The following is a 20,822-nucleotide window of genomic DNA, read 5'->3' as shown; positions in this document are numbered from 1 at the left end:
CTTCTTAAAATAATGGCCGACAAGTCATACTTGAATATTTTTTGCCTTCCACACATCCTCATGATGCATAGTTACTTCAGCTAAAAATCTGCCACATCTCTCATTAAACAGATTATTCAATTCTACCCCAGAAATGAAATGATTATTAAATAATGCAATATCAGTGTGCGGTTCAGTTTTGTGTTTTCTGGAAAAAAAAAAAGAGAGAATTGGGCCATCATTTTAAAAAGACAACGATACGAGTAAACAAATATTCTGTACATACATACATCCAGTTTGTGTATACATAAACACATACAGTGTATTGGCATCCACAAGTTCACCACTCAGTAGTTCTGTTCAATGCTCACCAGGTGGCAGTAGCATGCAACCCTCATCTGGAGACGTGACCGACTGACTACACGTTCCCAGTGACTTTGAAATCGCTTTTCTTTGTGAACTTGCTTCTTTTCCACCTCATTGGCTAAAACTATCCAGCTGTGTACTCAGCCGTGGTGGACATGAGGTATGTCTTTGTGCATAGTCGTGAAGATGTTCTGAAGCGGCGACGGGGTTGATTGAGACTCCAAAACGTGTTGACCAGTACGTATATATTGGTCTGTGAGTTGAGTGAAGTTGAGTGAAAATCCTGATCCGGTTCATCCAATGGAAGTTTGTCCAAACGTTGCAATCATCACAAGATCATTATTTTCACCACATGTACAAGTCTTCCGTCCAAAATGAAAATTCCTGAAACTTAAAAAAACTGTGTGTGCTATATAGATCCATAAAAAACACAATGAAAAGAACCTACAAAAAGACCTACACCGAGGTCTCCGATTGTAACCGCAGCACAAACTTGTGTGATTTTGGGTCAATGTACTCCTCCGACAAGCGGATGTAGGGGATCCTCTTGACGGTCACCACCAGACCGAAGTCCGCACACTTGAGGATAAAGACGGTGCCATCTCTAAGGCCGCTGGTGACTGACGCCTCACTGACCAGAGTCCACTGACGCGCCAACCAGTGGTCCCGGCTGTACTGCAGGGTAGGGCCTGGTTTCAGGTAACTCTCCAGGAAGGCCTGCGCAAGTGACAGGGAAAAGTTTGGTTGAGTACAAAAAAGGCAAAGAAAATGGGCACACATTAGCGGTTTGGATAATTATTTTGGCAGATGTTAGTCGGGTCATAAACAGTCGGGCCCAAACTGTCACATACTTCCTGGATTTTCCTATTAAGATGGGGTTTTAGGAACATTGAATACATGTGTTGTTCAGCGACCTCCCGCAATATTTGTTTCAGGATGATGGGAGACGAGATCTGACCTTAGGTGACATATTGTTGCTAATGCAGAAAGCCAGATGTTGTTGGATGCTCTCCATGCTGTGGCAGTGCTGCTGTTTGGTTGTCCTCAAGTACTTCTGCAAGGCCCGTGCCATGGACGGGAAGATGGCTTGCGCAGCCTCTCGCGGGTCCATCACATCTCCTGGAGCTTTCTTCTGCTCCTCTTCCTTCATGTGCTTTACATGAGTGAAGGCCTCTTCGACAGCAACCACCAGTCTAGCAGCAAAATGGAGTGAAAGGGTGACATCGTGGTTCTCTGATATCTGGCCATTACACACGACTGAAGAAATTAGGACTGTAAATGAAACCATTTACATATTTAGAAGCAATTATCTTTGACTTGCGATTCATGGAAGAGAACTCAACTCAATTCACTTCACAACAACCAGTAATTCGGCAGTGAACGATTAAAAAAAAGAACCAAGCAGCTTATGGCCATCAGGTGACGTTCGCAGACAAACACATTACGTATTCAAAACAACCAAATAGTTGAACCATAACATCCACTAGCTTAATAATAAGCGCCATGAATGAGCTAACGAATATCAAATGTCCAGTGAATTCAAGCAAAACATTTTGACCATCCATTATCTGAACCGCTTATCCTCACGAGGGTGCTGGAGCCCATCCCAACATACTTCAGGCAGAAGGCACCCTGAAGTGGTTGCCAGTCAATTGCAGGGCACACACACAAACAAACAACCATTCACACACTCGCACCTAAATGACCAAATACATTATTAACAGTTCAGGGAACAAACTACAATCTTGGTAGGATTCCAGAGATTCGTACAATACTGGCAAAACAAGCCAAATGAAGAAGTTGCACAAGTGTTCCCAATTGCCCCCACTCACCGGGCTTTACGTTTGCGCACACGCCTGTCGTGCTCGGCCTCCTCGTAGTAGAGTTCGTTGTGGCTGGAGTCCCGGCAATGGGCGGCGGCTGCGATAATGGCTCTGGACTGGGAGTGTGCCATTCCTGCAGCTGCGTTGTTTCCCGGACCTGCCACAGCATACGGAAGGATGGAAAGAATGACTCTGCCATACATACACATGTACATCCAGGCAAACCCAAAATTATTCCTATGCCAGGGGTATGAATAACTTTGGGCGTAACTATCTGGTCTCTTCGTAACAGGGATAGGCCAAAAGTGACACCCAAAATATCCAGTGTGTATATTTTACACAAGCTACTGTGTACCATCACAAAAGTAGATTCTAGCGCCAAATCCTGCCTGTTGCAAATGCAGGTTAAAAGATGGCAGCACTATAAATTATTCAAGTGGGCCAGAGAAGGAATGGAATAATTCATGGAGGGAGCAGCGGGGAGCGTTTCGCCACATCCTGCTTAGAATGACACTGCTTGGACACTTGCTATGGATTATTATGTTCCAAAGGTTTTACAGATTTGCAACTCCTAGGGAAGAATACAAAAAGCCATTTGCCTGTCAGGCATCATTGAGTTAAATCAGACGACCGATTCAAGAAGAGTGGAAATAAATTGCACAGGGCTGGGAGTGGATGCGGGGGTGGAAAGGGAAGCGGTGCAAGGTGGGGAAACAAGTTGTCAGCTGTTTCTTGTCAAATAAAGACAAAAGCCGGGATAAAAAAAAGTGTGCTAGGTTTGTGCACTTGAGTGATGCCACTTGAGGACGGGCGATAATTTAACAACAACTGAGTGTTACATTTACACAGTTGACTGAATATTTGACATTAACCTGTGGCATACCATGCCAATGTGTGTGTGGATGTGTGTGTGTGTGACACGAGGCATCCAAATACAAATTGAACATTTACAAAGTGCCTAGAGTTTGTGCATAAACAGTAAATAAGAAGCATCAGCATAGATTTGACTTACTGTTCAATAGATAGGCTCTGAGTTTGGCTTTAAAGACTTAAAGAGACAACACCAGGAGCGGAAACGGTTAACGACATGCAAAAGAGCTAAAGGCACAGCAGGAGCTTCCACAAAAAGGCAACACACACCTTCAGCAGGGGCGGCGGGGAGGTCCCCGTCCACGTTGTAGACCTTGAGGCCAGCCAGGTGCTTGGCGGCGCGCGACTTGGAGGCGGAGAGCAAAGCCGGGTTATGGATGGCAAAGTCGCAATAGTAGTGCTCCAAAATGGCCAGTGCTGCCCGCTGAATACTGCACACACACAATGTGTACCTCCATTAAATTGGGAAATTTGAGCACACTATACAAGCCCACGCATTCAAAACGTAAAGTGGGTCTGAACAATCATTCAAATTGACATTGTTAATTAGAAGATTGTAATTTTCATAATTGCAAAGGCTGCTATTCTGAAACCCCAGAATTTTGTTTAAGTGCATTTATTTATATTTTGTCTAGATAAATTCAGTGCTTAAGACAAACAAAAAAGTTGAACAGACAGATTCAGCACTCCATGGACGTATGTGTGTGTGTGTGTGTGTGTGTGTGTGTGTGTGTGTGTGTGTACGTGTGTAAAAATTCACAAAACAAGACATTGTTCAGTGGCCCTGCTACATTTAGTCAATTATTAAGCAGAACAAGAAGGGAATGTGCACAAAGGCAGCAATCCAACAGGTTGCTGTCTCTACCTCTTCCAGGCTGGGAGGAATTGCATTCCCATTTAATTAGGAAGTTCTGGAAAGAAGGAACACCTAAAAAGGCATTCCTATTGCCCTAAAATGAACATCTTGTTGGGGCCAACCGCTACAAGAAATTTGCTGGAGATTGGGGTCTGAGCTGAATCAGCTTTGAAATAACACGATCCCCGAGAGCATGTTTGTGTAATGTACTTTCCAAGCCACCCATTGCTTGCTACTTGTCTCACCTGAGTTGTCCCAAGTTGTAGTGCCTGGTCTCTCCATCTGTGGAACGTGTGACACACACCGAGAAGTAGGGCTGAAGCTGCCTTAACTCCAGCAGCACGATGGCCAGGTAGTGAATAAAGAGGAGCGCGTCCACCAGAGACACAGCGTAGTGCACGATCCCCTGGTAGTCCTCATCCTTGAGGGCACAGAAGGGTGGATGAAGCCAAAGTTGACCACTTTGAGCCACTAGATTTACATGTCCTAGCAAAAAACTGGTATTTAGCAGACACATGTAGGACAAGATGTAGAACACATGAATATTCCAAAATATTTCAAAAGACTGTTAGATTTGTCTATTGCCTTACAAGCCTGTTAGCATTTCTAGTTCAGGCCACACATCCCAATACTTTTGTCCTTCATGGATATTTAGCATGCATTCCGCAGCACATCATGATCTTACCTGCGAATCGAGTATCCTCACGCTATAAAACAACCAATAGGCCAGCACAAAGAGCAGCACCAGAACAGCGAGCAGTGCCCGGAAGACAAAGAGCCGCGGGAGGCTGGCTCGTGCCGGTCGGAAGAAAAGGGCCCAGACGGCCAGCAGCAGGATGAGCAACTTGAAGGCCACAGAGATGAAGAGGCCTTCGCAGGCCGTGCCGCAGCTTTGCAGCTTCTCTGGCCAGAGGAGGTGGGGGAGGACCATGAAGGCCAGTGGCGAGAGAAACACCAGGAGGCCCAGAATCACGGCCAGGGTGAGCGTGAAATAGCGACGGCAGTCCAGCCCCACGCTGTCCTCCAGGTCCTTGGTGATGCGTACAATGTCTTCTTGAGAGAGACTGTGTTCCGATGTGCCAGTAACGGCCGTGGTGGTCTCACCCCAGGTGTCATCCTGCAAACATGAGCAAAAGGAACATAAAATGTACAAGATGCTCCTTTAGATTATATTTTTTTACTTACAAGATACAAGCAAAAGAACAAAAAATACAAATTAGCCCTCAACAAGCAAGTCAAGAACAAAAAATACAAATTAGCCCTCAACAAGCAAGTCATCCATCTGTAAAACAACCACAGAACTACACTATAATTCCAAATCAAAACCTCCCCCAAAATAGCGAGACAAAGACAATTAAAAAAAAAAAATCAATGAATGCAATTCGAAAACATTCAAAGCAAAATCTATGCCTCAAAGCTTCGTAGTGATTATTTTTCCACATGGACTCTCATTACTGCGGGCTCATGCACTACTCAGTAGAAATAAGTTGGCATGACTTTTTTTTTTATATTAATCAGATGTTGCTGTTATTTCATTGCAATTTTTCTGAATTTAATGTTTATTATACGGGACACTTGTATGACAGTTGGTGCATCATACATAGAACTGGATTATGTTCACTATTTTACTACGCCATGAATGAAAGAGGAGGTTATCTAATCATGTGAGAAAGGATGGGATCAAAAATGCAAAGCAGAAAAAGAAAACAGTGTGTGATGCCAACCGAGCTTGACTGGCGTGCGGGTGAGACTGTATCCGTAGATAGTGAAGGTCAGCCATGTTGGAGCGGAGCCCTTATAACAACAATGATAAGGACTCTTTGCAACGCAGTAACAACAAGTTGCCGGCACAAAGAGGAGGAAACACCGGCTGACGGGGTCCTTAGGCAGTGATGGGGGAACGGGGGGGAGTCTGGCTGTCTGGGGCAGAGGAAAGGGGCTTTGGGAAAGAAATCAGATTCTGGCCTCGGGGTGAGAAGAGCATGACAAAGTATAACAATGAAAGGTTGGAGCTGCAAGTGTGTATGTACGTTGACTCACTGATTGCTTACTGGCTTTACTCTGCCATACAATGTTTTTTTTGGGCTGCAAAAAAAAAAGCAGCATGATTGATTATGTCTTCATGGAAAAGTGTGTGGATTGAAATACACTCAATTAAACCACACCACCCACACCTTTTGTTCTTTGAATTGCAAAATAACATGTTCATAAAATGAGCAGTGAATGACCCAAGGCCATCAATGGAAAAAAAATACTTTACTGATAATTATTCTTTAAAAGAGAAGGACAATTGAGGGTATATTTGGTTGGTATTGACAATAATATTTTGTAGCAAGAAGGAAAGCAATGGATGCTATGTACACTTATTCTTTCACTTCTTTTTTTTTTTTTTTCAAAATCTAAAAGTAAACTGTATCTTGAAGCAGTACAAAATATATGTTAAAATTATTGTAAAATAAAATTTTCAAGTACAACCTTGTTGCATATGTTTGAGCAGTTGAAACGGTCTCTGGGATTATATTTCAAATGTGAAAGCAGACGGTGGAATGTCTGGCTTGGGTTCATATATGCCAAAAACACAAAACATCTCTACAAGATTTCTAAGATAGAAGTAAAGTTTGGGTGATAAAATAGGAGATAAATCCTCTTCAAATCACTTACACTTCCCGTGTGTCTATAATCTGTTCTGGACTGCCAGATTAAAAATAGACAGTGGTGACCCACATTTCAGGATAAACCAATTATAGACAGACAGACAGACAGACAACAGGTTCGGAGTTTCCTTCATCACATGAAAGTAGGTGAACGAGAAAAAGCGGCAAAGAGCAGAACATGCCCCAGAGCAGTTCAGGAACAAGACGACTATTAAAAGTCAGAAGAGGGAATGAGCCACAATGAAGACTTGGCCTGAAATTACAAAATTAAATGACTTCTTAAAACAGCAGCGACTTCTTTTAAGCCTGGGCCAATTTTTTCCTGGTTATCTATTTCCTTACATATAAGAAATGCTCTACTTCTGTTAGGAATGCTAAGATCACAGGTTAGATAAGACTCCAATGGTGAACTGTGAGTGTAAATAATATAACACACTACAGTGTCTACATACACTTGATGTCTGCCGCTTCTCACAGAGTATTGTTGCTTTTTCCTCGGAGCTGAGTAAAAATAACAGCTGGTGTAAATCAACTGTCCATTAAAAGCCTCTTTGTCAGTCGGTGTGCTGCAAACAAAACGTTGAACAAGTGCACTCAATTCACCCCTGGGAGGCAAGATGTGTGTGTTTGTGTGTCTGTAGAAATTGTCAGGAGAAGAAAGGCCACTCAAACCCTATCAAAAGTTTGTCCAAAGTCGGAGAAGCGTGACAAGGCTTGTACTGCTTCGATGCTTGTCAACGAGTGCTATTGTGCTTTAGAGTGCACAAGTTGGCTCGCCACTCACAGTTGAGCGTCAATTCTCCAACACCAGTGCAAATTTCAAAACAATATTTGAAACCAAAAAATACAACAACAAAAAAAAACACACATACACACAATTGTGTTCTTCACCATCTATTTAGCTGGATATGTTTTCAAATCTTTGTAATGGCCAGCATTTAATTAAACGTATCTGACATGGCTCCTTTTGTCATGCAGGTTAAAGCAGTATCGCTGTTGTAGTATCTGCGCTTTTTGTACAAAGCAAATACAAGAACAGAGCCGGTTTGGGCCTATTGGACCTACCTGACCCGGTGTGTTGCTAGCACCAGTGCTGACCAACGGAGGAAGGTTAGAGTCTCCTTCTATGGTCGTGACAATAACCTCCGCTTTCTCAACTGCAGGTTCAGAAACCTCCAGAACCTGCAGAACTTCATCGCCTGTCTCCATCGCACTCGCCGTGTACGTCTCAAAATCGTCAGCCATCATTTTTCTGTCCCCAAGCGGTCCATCACAATCCTCACCGAGTCCGTGTAAGACTGATTTGCCACGCAATGTGGATTTGAAGCTGAGTAACGCATTAGACCACTTTATATATACAATTTACCCATCATGCCTTGGGAGGTAATGCACGTCACTTGCCTCTTCGTGTGTTTCAGGGAGGGGGGGCTGCTCTTTATGGAGGTTAGAGAGAGTGAAGGAGATGGGGAGAATGTGAGCGTGATGAGAAGTTGTCATGGGAGAAAAGATGGACAGTGGGGTAAAAGGATGGATAAAGAAAAACAGGAGGGGGGGAGTAGCACACTAAACAAACATTGGTGCACACCATCCCGCCAGGCTAAGAATAAACAAAATAGCGATTAGAAGATGCACTTCTCCCATCATCGTATTCTTCACTCTTCACCAATCCCTTTTTTCCGTTTGTCCCTTGAGGCGTCCTCTCGCATTCTTCTCGTTGTTTGCCTCAGCACCACTCTGCGCCCATTGCTTCTGACCCAGTGAACACTGGTCAGGGTGTGTGTGTGTGTGTGTGTGTGTGTGTGCATGCGCCAATGTGCGTTTTAAAAAAATAAAATGTTGAATTTTCTGGCAAACCAAACCAAAAAAATATCATTAGGTGCACAGCAGATGCACAACAAATATATGCACATACAAGAACAATTTGAAAATACATATCAGTTTGATACATATCAATTCGCAGTCGGTGCGAATTGCAGTCCGTAAGGATGTCGTACACTCAGAGAGAACGCGGATGCAACTTTCTAGGCAGGCAAACAAAATAGGCACTTTTTTTGGTCACTGTTTTATATTTCAGTTGTGCTTTCATTGTTTTTGAAGAACTGGTTGTGTTGCTTTGACTGTCGAAAAGTGTCATAGGTGTTGCATCGCAACGTCTAGCGAGCTCTTATTGGTCCAGTCATATTTTTAGACAATATTTTGGCGACAAAGATGGCTCTTCACTTCATGTCGCTTCACTCTTTCCTAGCCTCCAGTCTCAAAAGTACGGCTGGTACCAAAATAATGAAGCTCACCGCTCTGCTCTTCTGCAACCATCTTTTATTTTTTTTTAACTTCAGGCAGACTTTAAAGTACACAGTTGTCCAGACATTTTGCTCCACCACAAAATACTTTTGCATGACTACAGCAGCAGAGTGGCCAAGTCGTCTGTAAATTAGCTGTTAGAAGCCAAAATGCCAAAAACATGTGATTAGTCAACTTTAAGGATTAAATGTCAATGTGGAGCAGTAAAGTTGACTCATCAACTAAACGCTTCAATGCCTCGGGTGGTTAAAGGAGTATATTTTCAGTTTTCCATCACTGTGGCATCAATTGGAAGAATCCATCCCCCAGAATCATAAAGGCATTGCTCGTCTGTTTGTCATGAACCACAAAGTAGCCTCCAGATGGGCAAACGCACATAAATCACTTTTGTTAAGAGCTTGGCAATGCGCTCTACTTAACTATTTAATTATGGTCATCTTGGTATGCTAAAACATCTCCTTCGACTTGCACAGTCCTCCAGGACATTTTGCCTTTCTGTAATGTTCACATTAAAGGGTGACGTGAGTCAGTCAATGGAGCCGGAATAGGTCAGATAGTTTTAGCTCGTCCCACACTCCTCTCACTCCTCTTTTCCCCCTTTTGTATGTATGTAGAAGTTACTACTGGCATTCTTGACTTCTGCTGAGAATGAATTCTGCGTTTTGAATGTAATTTGATCTTTCGTGGTGTACACAAAGAGATTTCTAAGCCAAGTGCATGGTGTCTTAACTGTTGTTTTCTTTGTCCAGTAGCATGTAGTACAACCTACATTTTTCTGAATCCAAGTGAGTCATTATGGGTGTGTCTATTTTGAGGGAGAGCTTTGTTTGAGTTCTGTCGTAGGATTTCTCCGGACAGTACCAAAGTGAGCTGCCTGCCACTTTTACACAGTTAAAGAACAATCGATGACAATGCCAGAGAATTCTCAAATATTTGCAACAATAGAAGTCGAACTGAAGAAAATATTTTTTTTCCCCTCTAACAAAGATTACACAAAGCAGAACACAAAATGCCGACTTTCCCTGCGCTCAACCAGGTGTCTACCGTCTTCCTTTACTTTATTGAACTCTGTGGCATTGGTGAGGCGATTGTTAGTTGGGTTTGCTTCAACAAAGATGAAGTAATACCAAAATCAAAGACAAGACGTTAAAGTGAGCCCGAACACGCACACCAATCTGACATCACGGTTCTTACTTTCACTATGTGTGTGCAATCATGTGAGAGTAAATCCAGAAGCGATGCTCTCTTGCAGGCCACAATATGGAGTAAAAACACAAAAGGAACGCAATGGATGATGCGGTCAACATGGGACTGCACTACATCCTGCACCACCTGGACACTCCAGGAACGTACGCCAGGATCCTGTTCGTGGACTTCAGCTCGGCGTTCAACACCATCGCTCCTGACATCCTCCAACAGAAGCTCATCCAGCTTGCGGTGCCTGCCCCCACCTGTCAGTGGATCACCAGCTTCCTGACCAACAGGAGACAGCGTGTGAGGCTGGGGGGCATCACATCTGACACCCGGACCACCAATACTGGAGCCCCTCAGGGGTGCGTCCTCTCCCCACTGCTCTTCTCTCTCTACACCAACGATTTCTCCTCAGATGACTCTCCTGTGAAGCCCCTGAAGTATGCAGACGACACCACTCTCATCGGACTGATCCAGGACGGTGATGAGACTGCGTACAGACAGGAGGTGGAGCGGCTGGTCCACTGGTGCAACCAAAACCATCTGGAGCTGAACCCGCTCAAGACCGTGGAGATGACAGTGGATTTCAGGCGAGACCCTTCACCACTTTTACCCCTCACTATCCGCAGTAATACTATTCTCTCCACAGACACCTTCAAGTTCCTGGGAACCACAATCTCTCGGGACCTGAAATGGACCGGCCACATAGACTCTGTCCGGAAGAAGGCCCAGCAGAGGCTGTACTTCCTGAGACAGCTCAAGAAGTTCAACCTGCCGCGAGAGCTTCTGAAGACCTTCTACACTGCCATCATCCAGTCTGTCCTCTGCACCTCCATCACTGTCTGGTTTGGATCAGCCTCCAAACAAGACAAGCACAGACTGCAACGGACAATCAGGACTGCAGAAAAGATCATTGGAATCAACCTCCCTTCTATCCAAGACTTGTACCTGTCCAGGACCAGGAAACGTGCAAGGAACATCTCTACAGACCCTTCTCACCCAGGTTGCAGTCTGTTTGAACTACTCCCCTCCGGACGGCGTTATAGAGCTCGGTACGCCAAAACCAGCAGACACCGAGACAGCTTCTTCCCCCAGGCTGTTGCTCTGATGAACTCACACCACTCATAGAGTCTCAGAGGCATTACTGTGCAATAACATCCTGCTCTTCACACCTTTTGAATTTGTCTACACTGTTTTTGCCATTATTCACATGTCCTGAGTGTTGTTAGTCACCTATATGTTGAACAGAGGGTGTGTTTTACCGAAGTCAAATTCCTTGTTTGGCACGCTCAAACATGGCGAATAAAAACTCTTGAATCTTGAATCTTGAATCTTGAAGCAGCACTCCGTTAAAATTAAACACGAGCATAAACAAACGCAGGCAACGTTACCGAAGCTTTCCACAGGGGAAGAGTAGACGCCAAGTAGGTCAACATAATTACAGCGGCTTTTGATTTTCGTTCCGTTTTTATGCACTCCTGCGCCAGGCCACTTTCACAGGTGCTTTTTTTTGTCTACATGAAGCGTATGATGTCCGATGACAGACAAGGCAGCCAGACGAGGTCACGTGACCTCGAGGTAACAAGCTGTCATCGTTGGACCTCAGTAACTCACTCGCTCATACGAGGAGCGAGGTAGAAGGAAGACTTTGATGCGATATTGATAAGTACGACTGGAATCTTGTGGGATCATAAAACAGGGACCAGTATGGCAAGATGGCATGTCATACTAGTGTGTATAATTGTACGCGAAAGCAGAATAATTATTGTCAATCTAATAAATGCAATATTTTATAAATTCTTACCTTATGTTTGTCATTTGGCAAACAGTCCATCATATATATAATGCAAGGGTTCATCTTCTATTGGCATGCATGATGACTGAACACACAGTTTGAGTTGCAGCAACTAAGCAGCTTGGCATAGTCCATCTCTGGTGGGGGCCAAAGAAGCATTTGCAACAAACTGACCGTCTCCCTCTCAGGATTAACGTGTTTCTCTACAAAATGACAAACGGTGCATCTAGAGACAAACGAGGCAGCTTACTACAATCTGCGTATTGGTGCAAACATTAATCAACCCAAATGCAGCCCACGAGTGGACCAGTCCCCTCTAGTAAATAGCAGATGGCCTGCCGTAACGCCGATAAGCACACGTCATCTCATTTTAACTTGTGCTAAGTCTCTTGAGCGCCAAACCTTTTCCAAAATGAGATATTACTAGCACTGTTTGGAAAATGAGGGTGAGACTTTAAGTGAGACGATTTAGACAACTGTTGGGATGAGTGATGGGCCTACCTGAACCGGCTCTCCCCGAACTGTGGTGTCACCCAGCAATGGCTCTGCAGGAGCGGGGTTAATAGTTACTGATTTTTCCGAGCGGCTGTCCTTGCTGCGAGACTTGTGGCGATCCCGGTTTCGTTCCCTGAAAAAGAAATTCCCAAAAATGATTTGCTGATTTTTTTTTTTTTTCTCTGTCAGTACACCAATTGTTTCCACAAAAATGATTAACGAGATGGCGTGCTTCAACGTTCTGCTAGGAAATGTGCAGTAGTCAATCAGTGATTCATTTTCGAACATTGTTTGATTTCATTCGTTCTGACTTAATAAGGGCACTCTGACCCCAAAAGAAGTCAAACATGCGCGTCAACATATGAGCTCCATTGACCCGATGCACTTACAACTCTAATCCTGTGTCAAATGTAAGCAGCAGGAATCTGAATCCTTAGTCCAGCAACACTGTGGCAACATGGCACTGTGCCCAAAGTGGATCCATTACCACTGAGGAGCTGGCATGCAGGCCTCAGTTAATCCCTCATCTGTCTCCTTCACATTTTGGCTGCGGCCAGCTTGTATACGGAACCAAAACACCAAATGACAATTCTTGAATTAATTCAAACCACAATGAGGTTATTTGCCGCAAATTAGTAACCCCCTCGCTTGAGGTGTGAGAGCAGTTTGTAATAGTGACAGCATTTACTCAACTAATTTACTATCAATCAAGGGTTGGGCCTGTTCTTGGAACCCCCAAATGTCAGGCCAGATAATCGACTTAAAATTGTCAGATTTTTCAAGGAATTATTTTCTACATTTCCCCCCATCCCTGTAGGGGACATTTTCTGAAGAATTTTGGGGGTGGATAAATCAATTTCTTTTATGGTTTTGTTTATAAAAGCACAAGGACTGCACTAATAAACAGTGCCCTAGAATAAGGGCCCAAACTTCAAGTGACCCACGAATGTTACACCCTTACACGATAACAAACCACAACACAGAGTTACAGGACATCCTGGAGCTGGGAGAAAAGGAGGAAGCAAGCAATGAGTGAGGCTGCTGGGATTGCTTCAGGCTACTGGGGCTGTGTTTTGATTCCAGGGTGTGAGCCACATTGCTTTCCGCTTCTATTCTTGTGCTTCCCTTTCAATGCCAGCCTTGACTGCTAATCGCACAGACAGCTAAAAAAGTGAAAATATGACCTCCTTTGCATAGCTAATCAAACTAGGAGGAAGAGGGGATGCAGCAGGGCTTCAAATTATTACAGTGAGCATGACTTCAAATAATATTATGTTATAGCTGTTCTTGTTGGAGTCGTTCTAGTCACTGATTATATTCATTAATGGATGCCGAGAGAGGGCAGGAGGCTTCAAGGGGATTTTGCGTATCCGAGACCGTACAGGATAAGGAGCTGCTCTGATTTGATGGCAGGATTATGGAGTAGAAAATGAAAGTGAGCATTATCTCTGTACTACATTTCCATGTGCTATATCTATTTATGCATCTAAATCATTATGTTGTAGTCAGGAAGTACAGGCGAGTAAAAGCTTGGCCTCTGTTTGGACTTTGTGGGGGAAAGAATCACAAAGCTGCAGACACATTTTGGAGTGTATCTTTGTGGAATTCCACAGGAGTGTTTTGAACACGGGGAAACAACACATACTTCTCTCTACCCCCCAAAATATCCTTCATTACCTTCCCACAACTTGCTTCTGCTTCATTAGCATGCATCAGCCTCATTTGTATTCCAACCGTACGCTATCCTATGATACTCTGGTCTGATTAATGCAATTTGGTCTGCTGCATGGATCCCTCAAGTGGCTATGGCTTTCTGCCTTGGATGGAGCCCACTGGGACGTTTGGCTCTAGAAGAACACTTTCTCTTCACATCAGAATAAGTGCATTATACGATTGTGGGGGACAATCACTATCCTCACTTGCAACTGGTCGTCGGAACAAAAAAAAAAAAAAAAAAAAGTGCAATAACCGCACATAAAACAAGAGTAACAAATGTTATTCCACCGACCAGCACGTAATGGAGACTTCCCATGTGACCAACGAGTTCCGCCAGTGTACCATATTCATGCTCAATTGGGCTTGAGAACCACTACGGGAGATTTTCAGAAGGAGACACGTTCCAGTTCTGACACCTAGTCTTTTTTATTCTGGTGCTAGTCTATAATAAGAAATCCTAGCAGATTTTCTTTATCCATACATCCTCCACTATTCCAATGTACATTACAAATCATCATCATCATCGTCCTGCACATCATTAGTTTCATATCTTCACTGGTATGTCCAAAGTGGGGCCATTGGGTAGCCCCCTAAGGGCCACATGAGCACCCATGTGCCTGCCTGTTCTAAAAACAGTTCACCAAAGACGGGACTTTGGGATTTTCTAGGAATCTTGCAGACGTTTGGTAATCATTTGAAGATGTAAACAATGGCAGAATGCTACAGAAATAAAATGCTGCAGATGGATATTTATCTGTTTTCTAATCATTGTGAGAAATCATTAACATTGCATTTGTAATAATTGCGCTGGGGTGTCATTCATATATCGCTTTTCTATCCTTGGTATTCAAAATGGTTCACACTGCTGCCTCATTCACCTATTGATGACATACTATCAGGAACAAGTGGGGATTCAGGACAGATGACATGGTCACAATGGCTAAGAGGCCATATTTAACCCCCATAATGACATTTAACAACATTATGAAATAACAATTGGAGCAAATTTGTTTCAGAATTGTCGATTAAATTTGTCGCCCTTCGCATTCATCGGTGCTGAAAAAGTAGCATAGTTGAAAAGATATGGTGTGTGTTTGTTTTGCAGGAACATTCTTCGCCTGCTTCTGGTTCTGAGAGAGTAATTAGACAACAGTGATGGGGAAGATGCCCCCTGTGTGGCACCCTTTAGTGGTGTATAAAGATTACCTTCTGACGACCATGCCAAGGGCATTGAAAGCTTGTTTTCTCTCAAATTAGGCACCAGACGGTAGATTTGGCACGCTAAATGAAGAGCCGTGGAGAAAGCACCTAGTCGGGAATCCTTCAATGTTCCATTGCAAATTACTTGCCAATTGCTTGAAGGCCTCTCTACTGTCAGGAAGCCTTGGCCAAATGGATAAATGTAGCGGCTGACACCTCAGCTGCCGTGCTTAGTTTTCACGTTATGCTGTATTAATATAATGTTATTCAGGCCTACGACCAAGAAACTATTTTGCCTTTCTCTGAAATGTCATCAAACATCTGCAAGTGAAAATCACAGCCCCTGAAAATGGAGTCATCCTATACATGACATACTTTAGAAAAAAGTCTCAAATTCAAGCTATAAGTCTTCTCTTGACGTTGATATTTTTGTCCAATGGTGAGAAGAAAGGGCTTCTCTCTCATCACAGACTCTCATCCTATCTGCAGAGCCATCACAAATTAGGCCTGTCAAGCAGAGTTGTGGTGACGCCAGAGGAAGATGAGCAAGATAACCCGATAGCAGCTCCAAGCATGGCTCAACATTAAAGAGAGGGAGGATTCAGTCTTACCCGTGCCGATGGGAACCTCGTGATCGCCCAGAGTGGTAGGAATAGCCAGAGTAGGTTGACTCCGTGTCCATGACAACACTGTGCTGCAGTTCCACTGGACTGTCTGTCCTCTTCACAGAGAGGCAAAGGGGAGCTGTCTTGCTCCGGCCGTCGGCTTGGAAATGAACCCTGAGGCGGGGAAACACCAACCTGGGTGGGGCGACCATGAAAAAGATTCACATTTAGAACCTGACAACATCAACAAAGTGAATTTCAGCAGGTATCTGGCACCCTCCTCATAAAACATTACAGTGGAACCAATAGGCACTTTGTCAGATTCAAGTAAAATTTCACAAAAGATTGCGGAATAATATAGATTTGTGAAAAAAGCGGTGGGACAATGGTGAGATTGCGCAATAGTATAGATTTGTGAAGAAAGCAGTGGGCAACTCAGGATTCAATATTGTGACGAAATGTGGCCCACAATACAAAAATATACGACACAATTTCTACGATATTGGCAATATATAGTCAACAGTCTTTGCAGTTTCGTCATGTTGTTGTTGCATTTTGGAAAACAGTTCTTTCATTCCGTCCTCTGTCTTGTTAAAGCAGAAGAGTCTCCACATTTTGTAGTACAATCCTGTGGGTGAGTAAATCACATTCCCGTCCACCTCTTCTTGTCATGAAACACCCACAAGACGATAAACAATATCTGATTAGGAAAAAAGAATCTCGGTTTGAATCAAAGTTTTTCTCACCCCCTGAAAAGCAGCACTGCCTCACCGCTGGAAACTTCCACTGAAACTTACTTGCAATGCTTTCAGCAGTATGTCAAGATTTATGACTTATTTTGAAAGCCTCAAGGTGCTTAGAAAGTAGGAGAGCATGTTCTCCCTATGGGGAACATTGTTGCATTCACAACTTGACTTTACAATTATGTCCAAAATGATCTAAAGTTCACAATGACCCATTTCGGGGGAAGCGTGACATCGGGACAGCTGCGAGTGACTTCATGGGCGGTCTGTGGGTATGACTGCTTGCATGATACTCATAAAATAATGGGGAGGAAAGAAACACCCCTGCTGCTCATTTTTAAACGCCTGACTCACTGACTGGCAGTCCTACAAGCGGTTGTCCAATCTCAGTAATTCAAAGGCTACTGGAATTCTATGGGTTGCCGAAAACCATTATATTCCCCTTGCTCCATAAAGGCGTATTCAGGTCTTTAACAGCCAAAAAGTCAATTTGCCTTCTTTTCACGTCAACCAGGATGACATATTGCTCAGACTCAACTGAGGTGCAGAGTGCAGGAATTTTCCGCAGTCTTCTGCCATTTAAAAACAATGTTTACCTATTGCCAGTTGGCTAATATTAAAATCAATCCAACAAAACAAAACGGCATTTGTGCACATCAGTTTATTAAATGGATGCCAGCGATTACTGTCAGATGAGTAAAAGCTCTTTGCACATCATCTGCCTTGTCTCCAAAATACAGTTCAGTCTTTTCCAGTTTTGAAAATTGACAACTAACCAACACAGACGCTCATGTTAGCATGGACATTTCCAGTTCTAAAAGCAAAAAAGAGCCAATATTGTCTTCTATGTGTAATTGAATGAATCATTTAATCTGTTTTGCATCAAAACTGTTAAGGAAAGACAGACAGACGGGAGGAAGTGGTTGGGCTTTCTGCCTGTGACACATGAAGAAGCACGAAAAACCTCACAATCCAAATTGCAGGTTTGAAATCCTTGCTACACTAAAACATTGTTGATGTTGAATGACAATGTGCACATTGGAACACAAAGCTCATCGTTTGTGCTGCTTTTGGGAGTTTTTTGTTTTTTTCATTTTAAGACTGTTTACTCGAGACGATAAAAACACGGGTGTCATATTGCGCAAGACCCAAAAAAGGTTCAATCATATTAGCCGCAATGGATGCGACGTCATGCTATTATGTGCATAGAGCCCAAATATGGTCACAAAGATAGACAATAGTTTGATTCACACTCCTTGGTTCAAATTACCTTTTTGCATTTCTTTTCCCTCACGTGGCCCAGTTGAGTTATCATTGCAGTGCGGAATCAGAAATCAGATATGCTCAGATCAAAATCAGGCTTTGATACATGATTGTCTGTTTTACATCTGCAGAATCTAAGTGGCTGCAGAATAAGCAGGACGGCAGAGACGAGGAACCCGCTGTGCACTCACACACGCATACACAGTAGGGGTCAAACAGCTTTTGAAAGCCGTTTAAAGGGTGCCATTCAACTGTCGTATGGATTTATGAAATGAGGCGTTGCAGTCAGTCACAATACAGTAAGTCGGCAAGTAGCGCTAATCCCAGCTAAGCTTGTTTGAAATTGCTATAGGCTAACATAAACACATCAGTCTACGGTATGTGCAGCATGAGTTTAATACCTTGGAAAGTTAGTTGAGCCAAGGTACCCATTTTGCAATAAAAGAAATCAAGGGTAACCAATAAACAAAAATATTAAATTATGAAAATGATTGTTACATGTTGCCATCCTAACGATGACTTGATTTGATTTTTATGCCTTTCACTATACAGAGCTTATTTATAAAATATAAACATATTCTGAATAATTAAAATAATAACACGGTCAACAAAAATGATGAGGATCACATGGGTACTTCCATGATTTCACTTTAAAGTTAACTGCAGACAAGATGCAGAACTGAATGTCATTGTTGTCCTTTGTTTACAGTAACCACTTAGAATTGACTGGTAACAAAATGTTTCAAGAAAGCCAATCATCTGGTTTTCATTTTGCAGAATCAAAGACTTTTTAAAGCAGAGTTTAACAGTTGACTCGCAATGGCAGACTTCAGCTGCCTGTAATACCGCAAAAGGCGTCTGCAAAATAGTCACTTCCCTCGAGTAGACATCAAAGTTCCATTGCAGATGAAGTCACGAGACAAGCAGCAGCATGAGGAGAATCGCGTCACATGATTGCTGTGTTGATGTTGAGGGTTATTACTGCAGTGGAATTCACTTGGCATTCCAGAATGTCCTTGAATTCTAGGCCACAGAGCTTACTTCGGATACCCCCGACCTATTTCAATTCTTTAAATCATTCAATTGAAATAATTTAACTAAGAAGGTTAGAATTAAACCTGCTGTCCATTTTGTTATCCGTGACCTCAGTTCACAATTACAAACTGTAAGTAAGCAGGAAGCCAAATTCATTTTCAAGCATGCAAGTCGGACTTGACTTGATTTACGACTTAATGCAAGACTTGACTCGACTTGCTTGAATTTTCGTGGAGACTTGACTTACTTGATATTTGTCACAGTAACTTGGGAAACTTGAAAAGCAACACTTGAGACTTGCTTCTGACTTGGACCTACACTATGTGACTTATTCCCACCTCTGACCCCACTCTTATCTCACAGTCTAATTATATTTGATTAAAAATGTATATCTCCAGTTTCTCACAACACAGTATGTCCCTTTACCTCAGTAGAATCAGAAACTATGCACATGCCCATTAAAGTTAATAATTTAGGCGTTACTTTTATACATTTCTTAATGACTGCGAATGAGAAAAAATAATGATATCCTTAGATGAACTAGCAACAAGTGTGATCAAGACACACATTTATATAGCAACCTGCATTCCAGGAAAATTTTAGGATTTCAGATCATTCAATAATGGACGTTTTATTTCAAGTTCATCCTCTCAATATTTAAGGCACTCCTCTCTCAAGTTTGCTGTCTCCATGGTGAGGCACGTCTTGAAATAAAATACATATTATCAATACATTTTATTCAAATACATATTATTCTGCCAGACTTTATTTGACTTTTTGTCAAACATAGTTCGGGTAAATTGTTTATCATTTTGCACATTCTACTACTGCATAAACAATGGAAGTCTGTTGTTACTGTGGCTACTGCATTGCCAGTGAGCATGCAATAGATCGCTCCGCGGGTTGCATTTGATAACTGCTGTCATGTATCCCTACGCGGCTAATACTTTAACAGCTGAGTCCCGAAACAGGGAAATAAACTTCCGTACACCAAACGACAACACAACAAGCAAAACCAATCAAAAAAATAAAAACATTAACTCCATAATAACGAAGTGACATGTCGAAACTGTAGAAAATAAGTCCGCCGTACTCTGCTTTGGTTAGTGCGTCAGTCTCATAAAAATCATACAGGTAGATGACAAAGGCGTGTCTATCCCTTCAAACAACCAAGTGACTTTCTACATTTGCACAGGTTACTGTGCCAACACACACAAACAAACAAGCAGACACACACACATAACAGCAGTGGAGACTGCAATAGACATTATTCACGCACACCACTGAGCTAACTTGCTAATTAATTAGCTCATCACGTACGTGCACCACCGCGTTTTAGAAGTGAGGCTCACCTGTTGTGGGGAACAATCTCATTCCTGTGGTTGGCTTGACATCCAGAGGCTGCAAAACACTTGGGCTACAGGAGGGAAGCAGCCCTTGCTAACAGTGGTGGTAGAGTGGGGGGGCGGGTGGGTGTCACACTGCCAGTTTGGAATGTTCAGCGCCAGTGACTTGCTTGCAGCACCGGGGTGTAGTGCGGCGACCGGCCGCTAGGAGGGGGTCGCTAGCTCAGATGGATCGGAGAGGTGGGATTCTCTTTTTTCCCCCTTGGGTTGTCCAAACTTTTTCCTTCAATGGTCTGCATACAGAAAAAATAATAATGCATAAATGTTGTGCCCCCTCAAACTAAATCCCCCCAAATATATTTTTGTTATCTCATGCCTCTCTCCTCCGCTCTACTTTTTAATGTCTTAACATCTTGCTTGCACCCTCAAATATAAAATGTATATTTAATATTTATATAATATATATATTCTTTTGAGAGGACATCAGAACTCGGTTATGGCGAATGTGAAAAGCCTAGGATGTCCTCTGTAAGGGCCAACAGGAACTAACACAGTGGCATTATGGCTTCAGAGATTCGGACCAA

At 42.9% G+C, this 20,822-nt stretch overlaps 1 protein-coding gene across 1 annotated transcript; it reads right to left on the bottom strand.

Annotated features, from left to right (window-relative positions):
- Window positions 1-37: 37 nt before the first annotated feature.
- On the bottom strand, window positions 38-20,411 carry LOC119130908 (vang-like protein 1). The gene is made up of 9 exons (XM_037264878.1): window positions 20,245-20,411; window positions 15,858-16,046; window positions 12,337-12,463; window positions 4,580-5,011; window positions 4,140-4,315; window positions 3,309-3,469; window positions 2,178-2,325; window positions 1,304-1,538; window positions 38-1,062 (listed from the first exon to the last, which is right to left on the bottom strand). Exons 2-9 carry the CDS (start codon window positions 15,926-15,928, stop codon window positions 802-804), a joined length of 1,611 nt encoding a protein of 536 aa, XP_037120773.1. The 5' UTR covers window positions 15,929-16,046; window positions 20,245-20,411; the 3' UTR covers window positions 38-801.
- Window positions 20,412-20,822: the final 411 nt, after the last annotated feature.

This window comes from Syngnathus acus, chromosome 2 (genome assembly GCF_901709675.1).
Source record: "Syngnathus acus chromosome 2, fSynAcu1.2, whole genome shotgun sequence".
In the NCBI taxonomy this organism is placed as follows: Eukaryota; Metazoa; Chordata; class Actinopteri; order Syngnathiformes; family Syngnathidae; genus Syngnathus; species Syngnathus acus.
This window is presented reverse-complemented; position numbering and strand designations above follow the sequence as displayed.

Coding starts and splice junctions, on each gene's coding strand:
- LOC119130908 (XM_037264878.1), bottom strand. CDS start 15,928: ATGGACACGGAGTCAACCTACTCTGGCTATTCCTACCACTCTGGGCGA. Junction 3,470..4,139: donor TACAACTTGGGACAACTCAG/GTGAGACAAGTA, acceptor GTGTGTGTGCAG/TATTCAGCGGGCAGCACTGG. Junction 1,539..2,177: donor GTGCGCAAACGTAAAGCCCG/GTGAGTGGGGGC, acceptor TTTTGCTGCTAG/ACTGGTGGTTGCTGTCGAAG.